The 14,288-nt window shown below is 46.8% G+C and overlaps 1 protein-coding gene across 1 annotated transcript in view; it reads right to left on the bottom strand.

Moving 5' to 3' along the window:
• ASAP1 (ArfGAP with SH3 domain, ankyrin repeat and PH domain 1) overlaps positions 1-14,288 on the bottom strand; it is a 307,119-nt gene that overhangs the window by 26,638 nt on the left and 266,193 nt on the right. The window contains exons 20-23 of the mRNA XM_046641983.1: positions 13,883-13,998; positions 13,659-13,726; positions 12,555-12,662; positions 10,159-10,384 (exon numbers count right to left, since the gene is read on the bottom strand). Of these exons, the coding sequence (XP_046497939.1) occupies positions 10,159-10,384; positions 12,555-12,662; positions 13,659-13,726; positions 13,883-13,998 (518 nt within the window). The remainder of the gene's footprint in view (positions 1-10,158; positions 10,385-12,554; positions 12,663-13,658; positions 13,727-13,882; positions 13,999-14,288) is intronic.

Below are 14,288 nucleotides of genomic sequence, written 5' to 3'. Positions count from 1 at the left end.
TTAAGGAACAAAATGCCAGTCAACATGGAATGCTAATGGGTTTAGATCATCATTTAGGTACAATGGGAAAAATAAAACACACATTTAAAACCAATATCCCACTGGAATCATTGCAAAATCTACTGAGTAAGAAGGCACACAGCACTGCCAGAAAAATCAATGGAGAAAAAGCAGAGATGCGCTAACCTTTCAATAGGCCACAGGCTGAAACACAAAAGTATTCATAGAAGAGGGTTTTTCTCTCCACTACTTTTTATTTTAGTCAGAAAACTTTGCCTGAGTTTTTTTTTAATCACTTATAAATAATGAAGATCTCATGTAAACAGTTACTTGGAAAAAAGGGAAATCCCCAGAATCTTTTTTCCTCCAATTCTGAATTGTCTTAGAAATCATAAACCACCGATTACATTGGAAGCCTGAACAAGTTATACAAATTAGACATTGATTTCCTCAGATTTAAAAAAAAGACAACTTTCTCCAGAAGTATAAAACAGGAGGGCAGCAATGACGTTAATATCATGCACACACACACAAAACCATTACTGCAAAAGTTGATTTTTTGAACTAATGTTTTGAGGAAAAAAAAAGGAGTTTGTTTTGAAGAGCTGTTCTGCGAGTTGTCTGTTACTAGTTCTGTTTATTCAATGGGACACTGAAGTGGCGGGTGGTGCCGCGCACCATATGCTGGCAAGCTGACAAATATCTCTTTGTGATTATTACCAGGTATACGGTTTAACTGTGTTCATGGAAAACTGCTTCCACAAGCACTAAGAGAAAAAAGGGGGAAAGAAACAACAAAAAAAGCTAAGAACACTGCCACGCCAGATGTTTTACACAGGACGGTAGATACCTGGTGACCCACAAAGGCTCCAAAAGAGCTTTTTACACTCTGCGTGCTCCACGAAAAGCTTCCTTACTGCCAGCCTCCGTCCTGGGTCAAAGAAACTCTGATAGCCCCACGATCAACGCTGACCTAAACCAGTTTCTTGTCTTGGAAGTAAATCCTGTTGATCTCCGTAAAGTGATCATCTGCTTTAGGACGAAACGGCCCCAGTATCTAATTTGTTCTCTCAGTCCTACTGGTTTGATACGTGATAGAGGCCTTGCTCTTACCCCAAATCAACGCCTAATGACGGCACCAGTCACTGCCGTTCCAGAAACTATTTTTGTAACAAAGTCCTTGTTATTACAGCCCTGTCTGTATAATGCTTTGCAGTTTTCAAAATATGCTCGTACACGCCACTCCGCTTGATATGCATAACAACCCCGTGAGGTGCTGGGTCAGCTATTAGTCCCCATTTTGCAGCCGGGGAAGCGGGGCCCTGGCGGGACTAAGCTTCTAGGGTCGTGAGGGGCAGAGCTGGGACTGGCGAGGGGCACACCCATCTTGATGCTGCTGTTCCTGAACGCCAGAGCAGCATTTCCTGCCCTGGGCACACGAGGAAAACAACAACAGATGCTCAGTATTAGGAAGTGTAACTTTCCTCTTGGAAATAAATGGAGAATAGATAATAGACAATGCCGGGATTCTCCAGCGATTTCCTCTTCATCGCCATCTAGGGATTTTTTGACGCACTGCATGTGAAAGGTCCTTCAATCAGTTCCAAACCCTGCAGGGAGACAAAAACTGCCAGAGACAAAATGCTAAGGGAGCCACGTCTCTGGGCAAAGGTGTATGTGTGCGTGATTTTAGGAGCAACCGGACCAGTGTCGTCCTATAACTACCGACCAAGCAAAATCAGGCCTCCTGAGTCATCATTTCAAAAATGAAGGGATCAGTGTTCCACATGTCATTACAGACTTGTCTTCTCCACATCAGCTATTACAACCTGTAATTATTTGTCTCTGTGTACTTGCTTATTGCCTGTCTCCCCCACCAGGCTGCAGGCTCTACTCGGGCGAGGCTTGTCTCTGGCCTGGTATAGAGGAAACTGAATTTGGTAACAAAGTACTGAACAAATAAACGAATAAACTGCTAACTTCTATCATTTTAAGGCTCGTGATTCTTAAGGAAGACAGTATGTCTCACCTAGGGTGACTGATCAAAAACTACGGAGAAGGGGAAATAGGGAGGGACAGTGTTAAGTTTAGAAAGGAATATTCAATACCATAATCTGTCATAGAAAACAAACACAGACCCACTTATTGTTTTGTAATAGAAGCTACAGAAAGGAAGGTGCCACAACATCCTCTTGGCTGGTAGGGCATCAGTTAAAAAAGGTTGAAAAACACTATGTTAGACCCCAGAAAAGCAGACCATTTTTTTAAGATTTAAGGAGCTGAGAAGACTTCCAAAATGAGTAATGGCTCTCTAAGCACTAAAGGGGATGTTTTATGAAAATACACCTGAATATTAGCTCAGTCAGGAAAGAAGCAATTCTGGCAGGGTAAAGAAAGCTAAAACAAAAATAAATAAATAAAAAAGAATAAACACAGCATCAAACAAACTCAAAAAGGAGTTAAGAGGCAAGGTTAATAGATGTGCGGGAGACATGCACAGTCAATTTTCTCCCTTGACTCTGCCAGGGCCTGTGCCAGCAAGGGGAAAACGTCCCAAACCTCATTTGCCACTAACATCGGCTATCATGTCAAATATCGTCTAATTCTTTGTCTTAAAAATATGCGTCGAGTCTTCCAAAGCTGCTATGAATAATTCTGAGGTTAGTGAAGTTATCAGAAGGTCTTCTAAGAGGAGACAGAGAGCCCCTCAGCTCTTCCTGAGGGTCACATGCCTGGGTTGCTGTCCTGCATCTCCAACAGCCTCCTGGTCCCTGCATCTGCACCTTCTGCCCTGCCTTTAACTCTAGTGGTCCCCACTGGACGCCCCTGAGCTGTGCCGCCAAGGGCACCTCAATGTCATCAGCTCAGGGGGGCCTCTGACTGAGGTCTCCACCTCTGAAGTGTGCCCAGCACGTGGCCCGAGCTCAGGAAGCTCAGGCACACGACGACACTGTACATCTCTGAAGCCGCCGTGCTCACGCCGGCAGCCCAACAGTAGCCTGCAGGCCAAAGCACTTGTTCCATGTTCCTGGGCCCAACCACTTAAAGGCTCGAAAGGCTGAAGCTATCTCCCGAGACCCTCCCGGGAACTGACATTTCCTCTGGTCATGAAAGCTCCCGCATGGGAAAACATCATCTTCTTGACCACAGAGGTGGTTTGAATCAAATCTCACCAGACAGGATTCCATCTTCAACAACAAGGAAATCCGTTCATGTTAAGCCCAGAAAAACTGCCCTTCTGAAAAATCATTCACCTACACCTAAGCATATACATATAAAAAAATCCATTCCTAAAATCACAATCAGCACGTTTTTCAAATCTCCTTCTCCATTTCCTAAATTCTCCAGAGCTACCATTTACTGAGTGTTGTGTGCCTAACCTAATACACATGAGTTTAATACACATTATCTAGAGCTCATCTTATAAAGCAGTTTTGTTATCACGACCTCATGACCACCTATCTTAAGGGTAAGACCCGAGGCTCAGTTTATAACTGGCCAGTCACAGCGAGTGAAGTGGGCTCTGTGTGACTCGAGGCCGGGCGCTCAGCCGACAGTGCCCTGCTTCCCTTCCTATGAATGCACCACGTCCACCCGGCTGGAACATTCAGAGACTTAACTGTGTGCATCTGCTAAAAGTCTGCTCCGATGTAACCTCATCCAGGAGCCTTCTCTAATCCATCCCCTTGGTCCTGGAACAATTGCTTCTATCTCTGAACTTCACAAGGCTTAACAGACTAGATGGTCTCTACCTCGTGTGAGACCTGTGCCTTCCCAGGCTGCAAGCTTCCTGAGGGCAAGATCCACATTGTCTTTCTCCCCTCAGAGCCTGGTACACCCTGGGCACTCAATGTAAGTCTGTGGAAGTAATTCATGGTGTAAGACAGGAGGATTCTTTTTCAATATCCTTGTACCTTTGGTTTTCAGTAAAACAGAAAACCCAGAGTTCTTCTATGCTGGGAGACCAAATAAAAGTACATTTTTGAAACTTCAAAGAAAAACAGGATCCAGAAGATGGCTTTACAAATTATCCTGATAATTTTTGAAAAAAATAGTCTGTATAAGTGAATTTACATATTCTAACATGCCATATATAAGTGTTAATGACATGTAATATTTATACAGCTCTGGACAATACAAATGAAAATTTTATTATTTTTTAATGGTTTTCATAGTATAGAGCTTAAGAGTGAAAAGTTTGTTACTTTAAAAAGTAAATAAAGACACGATATATTCATCTAGAGAAGAACTGTGGGTATAGAAGGAAGAACCTATTATCGTCTCCATGCTCAGATGGGGAAACAGAGGTACGGTGAGGTGGAGTGGAGTGTGCAGGCACACGCAGTAAGTCAGCGGCAGAGTCGGCCAGGATTCCCACACAGCAGTGTGACGCCAGGCATGACGCCGCGCTACATGCAGAACACGGCATCAGCTATTCTCTTATCCTTCAATCTCCGTCCAGGACACTGGTAATTAAGAGAACAGCACCAGGATTCAAGGGGCTCAGGGGTGGTTCTTCAACAATGACTCACACATTCCTACCCACAAGAAGCACAACAAGGATTTCCCCGGCTTCCCTTTCCACACCCTGGCAGTCAGGTGACTTTGCTAGCGAGCCTGTGCCAGTGCCACTGCTGAGGGCAAACATCACAGATGCCCTCTCGGCCAGCAAGTGACAAGGTGACAGATGTGTAATGCTTTAAAAAGGTTTGGGGGAGACTGATAATAGGACCAAAAAAAGAAAAAAATCCAACATCAATAAAGGAGAGCAGCCCACGGGAAGCTTTAAAATCCAGCCATCCAAATGGCTGAGATAAAAAATCCAGGAAACTGTACAGTCATCAATATATGAATAATGCTGCTAATAGGAAAATATTTCCAGGGCAAGTCAGAATCGTCCAGGAGTGCACTTTCATGATAGCAGGCCACCTTCACATCCCAAGGAGGTCTTCCCTCTCCACTCCCCTCTGCCTTCTCTAACTATCGCCACAGACCTCAAATGAAGGTTGGAGAAATGGTGTACAGGATGCTTACACAACTGTGTACTAGCATAATGCTGCAAACGTTCTGTAGATTTTCAGCAAGTCAATGGTCACATCCCCAGGACATCCGGTTTAGTTTCATGAGTGGCCCCTCCTTACTCCAGCCACGTATTTCTGGCATATGCTCTCACTGATTCGGCTGATTATTCATTCAACAAGCACGGGTGGAGCACCCTACCCCCTACACCAGGGATGCCAGGACAGCTCACTCACAGCCCCTGTGCTTGAGGGGTTTGGTCTTGTAAGCGGGAGACAGTGAGACAAAGACTTCCTCGGGCCTCTCCTCAAGCCTGCAAGAGGCGCCTCTCCTCCCTGCGCCCACAGTGAGCCCAGTGCTGCCCCTATGGCACATCGCTCGGCTCCCTCTCCCGCTGAAGGGTGAGCTCCAAAGTGGGTGCTCCTTCTCTACTCTTTGCTGCCTTCCCAGTGCCCAGAACGTTTGTTGACCTGAGCGATGCAGCAGGATCAAACAAACTCCCGCGTATTGAATGCTCGCTGTGTGCAAGTCACTTTATAGACACTGTTCCACGTTCTCCAAGCAGTGACCAGTAAGGCAGACGGCCATTCCTTATTTTCCAGATGAAGACCTGAAACTCAGCGAGATCAGCTAAATGTTACAGTGAGACCAGGGCAGGGACAGGACTGGCACTAATGGGGGAAGGAACCCCAGTCTCCTGGGTGGGGCAAGGGGACAAAGGCTTCCTGGAAGAGGAGAAAATCAAGTTTGGCTTCACAGGGGCTCGCAGCTGTCCAGGTGGCTGTGGTCTGGCTCGACGGGTGGATCTGCCTTCGATAGTGGGTTACTCTCTAGCTCTATTCTTAGATTAAGGAGGGTATTTGACTCTTCACCTGAGTTGAAGGCAAGGGTGGCATCTGGTGTGATACTCTCCGTGACACTGAGCAGTTGTGAACAAGCATTTGTGGGGGCCTCAGGATGCCTTGTGTGGATGTCCTGCCAGCTTATCAGACCGGGGCTAGGGTCCGTGTGAAGCAGGGAGGCCACATCACAGAAGACACATACGAAGTGCAGGGTGAATACTCAGAGGCATCCAGACAACACTCAGAGGGCTGCGTTACGCCTGACTCTAGGGGACTGACTTCATGAGCAGATGGGAATGAATTGTAGTTAGCCTATCAGTTGTTGGTGTTTCTAGAAGCTTGAAAAGTTAGGTTTTTTTTTTTGGTGAGGAAGATTTGCCTTGAGCTAACATCTATTGCCAATCTTCTTTGTTCTCCTTGAGGAAGACTGTCCCTGAGCTAACATCCGTGCCAATCTTCCTCTATTTCGTATGTGGGATGCTGCCACAGTGTGAGTTGATGAGTGGTGTGTAGGTCCGTGCCCGGGATCCAAACCCATGAACTCCGGGCTGCAGAAGCAGAGCACATGAACTTAACCAGTATGGCAAGGGGCTGGTCCCAGAAAAGTTAGTTCTTTTAACTAAGTTAAATAAATTTCTCGAGATCAAATTTATCATTCACTGATGTAACAAATCCTTTCCTGAGTTAAGGTGTCTACATCGTGCAGAGTTTCACTGTTCAGAGTACCTGCTGCTTTACCAGACCTGGGGGACCTCACCAGCCCTATTCCCAAAAGGACCCTTTCAGGGCTGAGGAGTTGGAGTGGCCCCAATGCCAGCAGCACAGGCTCCAGGGGGCACTCACTATGTGCCAGATGCGGAGCTAAATGCTTCCTGTCCTTCCCACTAATCATTAATCCCACTTCCCACTGATCTCCAGGACTGTCTCATGTCAGGTACAGTTCTGTCATCGCTACGTAAAAGGGATGGAACTGTACAATGTGAGAAAACCGCAGTTCTACAGCTTAAACTTACTTACAAATAGAGTAAAACAACCACACCATAAACGAGCAATATCTGTTTCAAGTACCTGTTCTGTGGGATAGGTATCAAGTTGCTCACCACATTCTAGAAACATCTGTAGAGTCACAGCCTAACAATCCTACCAGGAGTCTCTCACAGCAGCCCAGGCTTTGCGTTTTACACAAAGCTTTCTCCATATATTGCCTCATCGCATCCTGACGGCAATTCCATGAGGAAGGCAAGACAGAAACAGACCATCTTCCCCAACATGGAAAAGAAGAAGCTAGAAGATCTGGTTTGACATCTGAAGGCCCATTTTAGTTTTCCATCCTCTTTTAGCCACTGTGTGACCTGAAGTAAGTTCCTTAACCTTTCCAGGGCTCGGTTTTCTGAGCTGTACCATGGGTTGCAGGTTGGGTTAATCTTTCAGCATCCTTTTAGCTCTAAAAAATGCAGGTCCTACAACATAATCTTAACTTAAAGACTAAAAAAAGCCAATCTTGGCAAGACTGCAGAACGTCTAGTCTTAACAAACATAGTAAAGCGGGGGGTGGGGAACCGCTGATCAGGAGTAACAAACTTCTGCAGACTCAAATTTGTAGCTTTAATTTAGTCTCATTGGACATCGCATCTGAAGAGGGGTTAGGCAGCAAAGGGATTCTGTCGAAGGCTGAAGGGTGGTGAGTGTGGGGCTCTGGATCGCTGAGTTCTTCTGACCTGGCCTGCAGCTCTGCTTTAACATAACAGGGTTTTTCTTGGTGGCAATTTAGGTCCAACTTCCTTGCATTTTGATGAGGCAGCTGGAGTTTCTTGAAAACACTCCTGAGCTGGATTCAGACTAATTCTTCCTACTTCTCCCCTCCGCATTCCTCTTATCGGGGGGACTTCATGAGCGTCTCTTTCTGCCTCCCTGGAAGCCCTCATCTTCAGACCCCTACACTCACAGTTGTGGAAATGGCGTCTGCTGCAAGCAGAGACCTCCTCGTTACTTGCCATGGAAGATGAGCAACCCAAATGGCAGATTCAAGATGTCCTTGTTTTCCTGCAAATGGTTCTATCAGCTCAATGAAGGAAACGAAAAAAGTGTAAGGGTTTCAAAACAGAGAATTATCTGTGCACAGAGCGTCAGCTGATCTTCAACAATGTCTTCTAAGAACTCCCTTCTAACCATTATCACTTTTCCAAATGTGAGGGCACACAAGCCAACCTAGCCACGAGACGTGGCTCACATTTCCAGTTCCTCACAAAAGTCACGCGAAGGCTGTGCTCCCGTCTCACCTGCTCGGGCTAAGTCTCCGAATACGACGTCCTGCTAAGAGCGGCCTGGAAGAACACTGAGTTCGGTAAAAAGGGGTTTCTGTTTTCAAGGACGGGATTTTTGGGGGGTGGAGGGCAAGCAGTGTATCCTTAGCTGACCACGGTTGCGCGGCCAAGTCTCTAAGCACTTGTCTCGGCAGCTGGGTCACTGAATAAATTTGGTCTCTGTCTTCTGGGCCTTTGGTAAAGAGCTAGTTAGAATTTCTTCAGGCAGAAGAGAGATGCTTGGCGCTGAGTCAGAGAGTGTATTTTATGGGTTTCCGTGTTCTCTTGAGATAAAATGACGAGCGGGTGGGGGAGGTGAGGCAGCCTCTGGGCCCCAGCACTCTGGTGTCCTTTTCTCCCGTAGACCTTTGCAAGGTTCTCACTTACCTGGAGGATCTCTGAGCAGGCGCAGGCCCTGCCTGTAGACAGCTCATCACCCCTTGTCAGTAACCCTAATTAGTGGATGTGAACCTTACAGAGTGACTTCTTCGATCATTTCCTTTGGTCTGGAGGTTTCTCACAGTCCTCTTTAGGGTGCAGAAAGGGAATCTCTGTTCCTCTCGGATTGCCATCCTGATGGGGAATGTCGCTACCCAGAGGTGAGCAGCAATAGTACTACTGATCTGCGACCTGCAGTGTTAGCGATTTAAAAAGGATTCCGACGCCTTATGTACGTACATTCTAGCATAATTCATGGAACAGTAAGAAAAACACCAGCAGGTTAACCCTTTGGCTTACAAGTGCTGTTACTCTTATGGTCACTGGTTATCCTTGATGAGCACCGTTCATGCCAAAGCCTTATTTTAACTTTTCTCCGTTATTTCATGATCTATGAGGCCATTTGCGGTCTAAGAACACAGCTCCCATTTATAACACTATCTGAATGGAGAATAAGCTCTGAAAAAACACTGTTTTGAATAAAGCTCACATTTCCCAGAAAATAGCCCCAGTGTGATTCACATAGGCACGGCATTGTGTACTGAGGGGCCCCAAAACCTGCGTTAGCATGAGCTGAGGGCACAGGAGAACCCTGCGTTTGGATTTACTGGCTGAGACCAAAGTCAAAGTGACAGCTCTGGGTACCTCTCAATGTCCCCCTGGCTGGGGTGACCCTTTAATGCTGGGAATTCTGTGCCTCGAATGATCCCTGCACAGGTGGGAACACATCGCCCTTCTGAGCAGGGCACACTGTGGATTCAGCATCCACGAGCAGCTCTTTGTTGCTACAGAATGGGGCGGTGGACTGTAGCCCGTGGTGCTTGCCCTGCAGAGGCATTTGACAAAGCACTGCATAAGAACCCTCCTCTGGGTAAGATTCTGCCCCATGTGTGTCCCATGGAAAAGCAGTCCTCATCAGAGGGCATAAGGACTGTGGGCTCAGGTCACAGCACCTGGGTCAGAATCCCAAACAGCTGAGAACCGTAGGCGAATTACTCAACGTCTGTGAACCACAGTCCCCTCGTCTGCATGATGCTAGCAACTGTAATACCGACCCCATTTTGTGAGCATGAAATGGGAAGTGCTGGGCTGAGTGCCCCTCTTAAGGCAAGTACTTCATAACTATCACTGCTGCTATGAACGTCTTCTGGAGAGAGGCATCTCAGCACAGAGGAAAGAACTTTCCAAAGACCTGAAGTTCCATCCCATGTTATACAGGAAAGAGCACAGGTTTTGGAGCCTATGTGGACCTTAGACTCAATCTCAACTCTACCATTTACCGGGTGTGTGACCTTGGGCAAGTCACTCTACCTCCTTAAGCCTCAGTTTCCTCATCTGTGAAATGCGCACAAAAGCACATACCTCACAGGACTGTGTGAGGTTAACATGAGATAATGCACGAGTGCTTGGCAAACGGCAAGGTCCCTATTTCAAACTGTCCCTGACATCACATTCCGTACTCTGCCACTCAAATGCTCCTCGCAGTTTTTACCCCAAAGCTGGGTTGACCACCAGCTTTGAGGAGGGAGTCACAAGGCCCTTCCCGAAGCCCGTACCTTTCCCGGCGTTTCTAGGAGGCAGTGGAGGCGCCTCCGAGGTTGGTGACGTGGGCGAGTCTGTGCTTGAGACGAAGATCTGGTTGGTGAAGGCGCCGTAGGAGAGCCGCTGTTTGTCCCTTGGAGTGCCGAATCCCGGCAGTGACAGCTTGTCCTGGGGGGAGATACTGGAGGAGTGGCAGAAGCTCTGAGGTCTTGGGGAGCGCTCTTTCTTGACTGGGCTCGGCTGGCAGATGAAAGCACAGGGCAGGGGGTGAGACAATAATCAAGGACTACGCTTCAGGTGTACAGAGGACCGCCGCAGGGTGGGCTTGTTGGGAATCTGCGTTCCTGCAGCTCTCAGTGCTTACAATGGGAGCCTAAGAGCCACGACACGGTACAAGCGAAGGATCCAGAAACCACACTTGTGATTCTCACGTCACCATTACCAGTCACATGAGGGAGACACTGGTTAGCGACCAGCAGTATTCAGAAGCGAGAGGTCACAGTTAGAGTTAACTTTCAATTGACAAATGCCCACCCATGCAGGACACTTTCACCAACAGCTGAACGGTTTTCCACCCGCTGCATTTGTAATCTATGACCTTCACTTTTCCTTCCTGCTCAACCCTTTCATGTCCAAGTTCTCCATCCTCACCTTTCTTCTCATTTTACATCCTCTTAGAAAGTAACCTCCTCCACACCTGTGGCTTTGACTGACCTCTAATGCTGATGACTCAGATCTGTAGATCCCACCCCAATCTCTTGGATTCCAAACCATTTCCACCTCCCTGTGAGGGGTCACTGGTGTTTGCACTCCTGTTGACAGCAGCAGGATCCATGCAACTTCCCAAGTTAGACACCTCAGTGTTGTCCAGACCACGGGGAGCTCACAGACAACTTTCAGACCCATTCCCAGAGCACACACCCACCAGCTCCCACTGGAAGCACTGGCCTCCTGAACAGACCCTGACTCTAGTTTCTTTAAATTCTAGCCCATTTTCCACACTGTGGCCAGAGCTGGTAGGAAACCTTGCTCTTCGGACAATAAACCTCTGTTGGCCTGTGACTCCTTGGATAAAAGCCAAGAGGCCAAACTTGGCCTGCAATGCCCTTCGTGATCTGGGCTGTCTGGCTCTGCAGCGCAGCCTCCCGCCTCTCCCCAAGCAAAGGCACCCCACACACCACGCTTCTAACCACCCTCAGACTCCAGGCTCCGTCACAGCCCCTGGCCTCGGCACAGGCTCCTCTCTCTCCCTGGAGGGATGCGTTCCTCTTCCTCCTTTGCCTGGCAAGCTCCTCCCTCCCCTCAGAAACCCATCTCCAATGTGACTTCCTTGATAAGGTCTTTGCTGCAGGCCAGGGCAGAGGCAGTTGCTCTGTCCTCTGGACGTTCTCAGGAACTTCCCCACTCTCATTATCATGGCATCCACTGTGTTAGAACTGACCTCTTCTCTAAGTGGTACATGCCTTTAGGACACCTCTCTATGACCATCCCTGACCATTCCGTACACCCTGCCTGGGACAGAGGAAACGCTCAATACATGTCTGATGAAAAACGCAGGACCGAACCTTCAGAGGTAGTTAAGAACTACCTGTGCGAGTCAGACAGAACTGGCTTTAATCCCCGAGACTGTCTCTAGGAGCTGTAGGACTTCAGACGAGTTGCAAAATCTGTGTGTGTCAGTGTTTCCTTCGGTAAAACAGGGGCAATGATAATGCCATAGTGGGCTTTCGGTACAGATGGTCTGAGATAACACAGGCATGCCTTCTGTTGCTTACTCCGTATTTAAGTACTCAATAAATGATGACTTTCTGTTTATTAATTAACTGTTTTGATGGCTAATTTTATGTGTCAACTTGGCGAGGCTATGGTGCCCAGGTGTTTGATCAAACACCAGTCTAGATGTTGCTGTGAAGGTACTTTTTAGATGTGATTAACATTTAAATCAGATTCTGAGTAAAGAAGATTACCCTCCATAATATGGAGGGGCTTCATCTAATCAGTTGAAGGGCTTAAGAGAAAAGACTGAGGACCCCTGAAGAAGGAATTCTGCTTCCAGACTAGACTGCCTTCAGACTCAAGACTCTACCTTAGCTCCTGCAGGAATTGCCAGCCTGCCAGCCCGCCCATGGATGCTGGCCTTTGCAGCCCCCAAGATCATGTGAGACAGTTCCTTAAAATAAATTCCTCTCTTTCTCTCTTTCCATACACCCTCATGGCTCGGCTTCTCTGGAGAACTCTAATACAGCTACTAAGTGGCACCCAACAAGGACTAAAGACTGACCAAAGAAAATGGCCCTAGTACATCAGGTCCCAGGACTGAAATCAATCTCACGAAGAATGGATCTTGTCCACAGAGTGTAGAGTAAGTGGGAGAAGGGTTTAGTAATTCTCAGGCATTATTCACACTCACCTTGTCATCCAGATCATCATCGCTTTCATCCATCTCCTCCTGTCGAAGATTCCACTCATATTCTACGTGGACATGTGGATTGAACTTTCCAGACTTAGCCTGGGAAAGCTGAAAGCAACAACAGGTGGAACCATCTTAATTTAAATGCCAAACACCCTAAGATTATATAAACATGGAGCAAATTCATCTTATCCCTGGTTTCAAATGAACCGCCGGTAGCTGCAGTGTAGGCAAAACTCATTGTACAAGCTGGGCTGCTACAGGGCTGAAGAGGAACTGCGAAGAAATATAGGCAGAGCCTTCCTTATTTCGATGACTTGACTTCTCTCCAAAATTAAATACTTTCTTAATGTTCAAATGAGCCTCAAAATGGGAAATCCTGGCCGGAAGGTGAAATGAGAGTTAGTCAAGTATGAGCGTTGGTCTTTGAAGTGAGACAGTCCCAGTTCAATCCATGTCCACTTTTCTTATCCATAAAATGGGCATAGGGATAACTGTAGCTTCCTCAAAGGGTTCTTAAGAGAATACAGAAGGACAACTGCTGGGCTGGATCTGGAACCTGGCACTTAGCAGACGCTCCAAGGAATGGAAGGCAGCTCTCCCAGATCCTCCTGTCCTGTGGTTCAGAGAATCATGCTCAGCCCAGAGTAAGAAGCAAGAACCAAGGGGATCAAAAAGGTGAGTGCGCACAGCCTGGGAGGGTGGAGGGGGGGCGGTGCGTTCACACTTTAAAACCGTTACACTCTGAACTTTACTTGCCAAAGTTTTGGAATTGCCTTCCCAAACAAGTCTTCTTTACTGTCAAGCTACAGAGAAAGCCTTACGGTCTGGGAGATAAAAAGCGAGACCTCAGTCCACAAGCCTGTCTGGTAATAACACTGCTCAAACGCCTTTCAGCTCCTGCCTCATAACTGTAGTCAAAAGACACATGGATGACAAACTCATCATTTAACCATTTTTATCAAATGTAGTCTTAGTGCCTGTCTAAATTTCTCTACTAATGTTCAAACAAAGGAACCTGCTTCTTTTATCGCCAATGCCAGTTTCTCAGAATGACGTTTTAAGTTGGGGTCTAATGAGTCTCCCACTTCCATTTCTGCTTACCAGATCTTCACACTGGGTAGCTTTCAGTCTCTTTGCTATGTCCAGGGCAGTCTCTCCAGCCTGGTTAACTAAAGGAGGGCAAAATAACTCTGCATAATTATCTAAGCATATATCTTGAAGAGGCAAGGAACAATAATCAAATTATAACGTAACATGCAAGTCTCAGTTTTAGCCAACCAAACGCTCTTACTATGGTTCCTAAGAGACACCCGCCGCACTCTTACCGACATCCACGGTGGGCTTGCTCCTGAGAAGCAGCTTCAAACACTCAGGCTTACTGTACATGCTGCAGTAGTGCAGGGCCGTATTTCCCAGGGCTGTCTGCTTGTCCAGGTTCCCACTGAAAACATCAAAATATTCTTAGAAAAAAATGACACCCTATAACTTAAAACTACAGATTAACCACTTACTTTTGTGCTAATGCCTGAGTCAAATTTGAGATCTACTTATTATAAGCAGGGAAAATTATATTTCTAACACTATACCTAAATCTATAAGCAACATAATGACAATAAAAACCAGCATTTCTCGAGTGTCTACTATGTGACAGTATTAGCTCATTTAATCTTCAAACCACCCTATGGGGTAGGTACTATCATAACCTTTATTTTATAGATGAAAACACTGAGG

This window comes from Equus quagga, chromosome 16 (genome assembly GCF_021613505.1).
Source record: "Equus quagga isolate Etosha38 chromosome 16, UCLA_HA_Equagga_1.0, whole genome shotgun sequence".
In the NCBI taxonomy this organism is placed as follows: Eukaryota; Metazoa; Chordata; class Mammalia; order Perissodactyla; family Equidae; genus Equus; species Equus quagga.
Note: the sequence above shows the minus strand (reverse complement) of the source record. Positions and strands in the feature narration are given on the sequence as shown.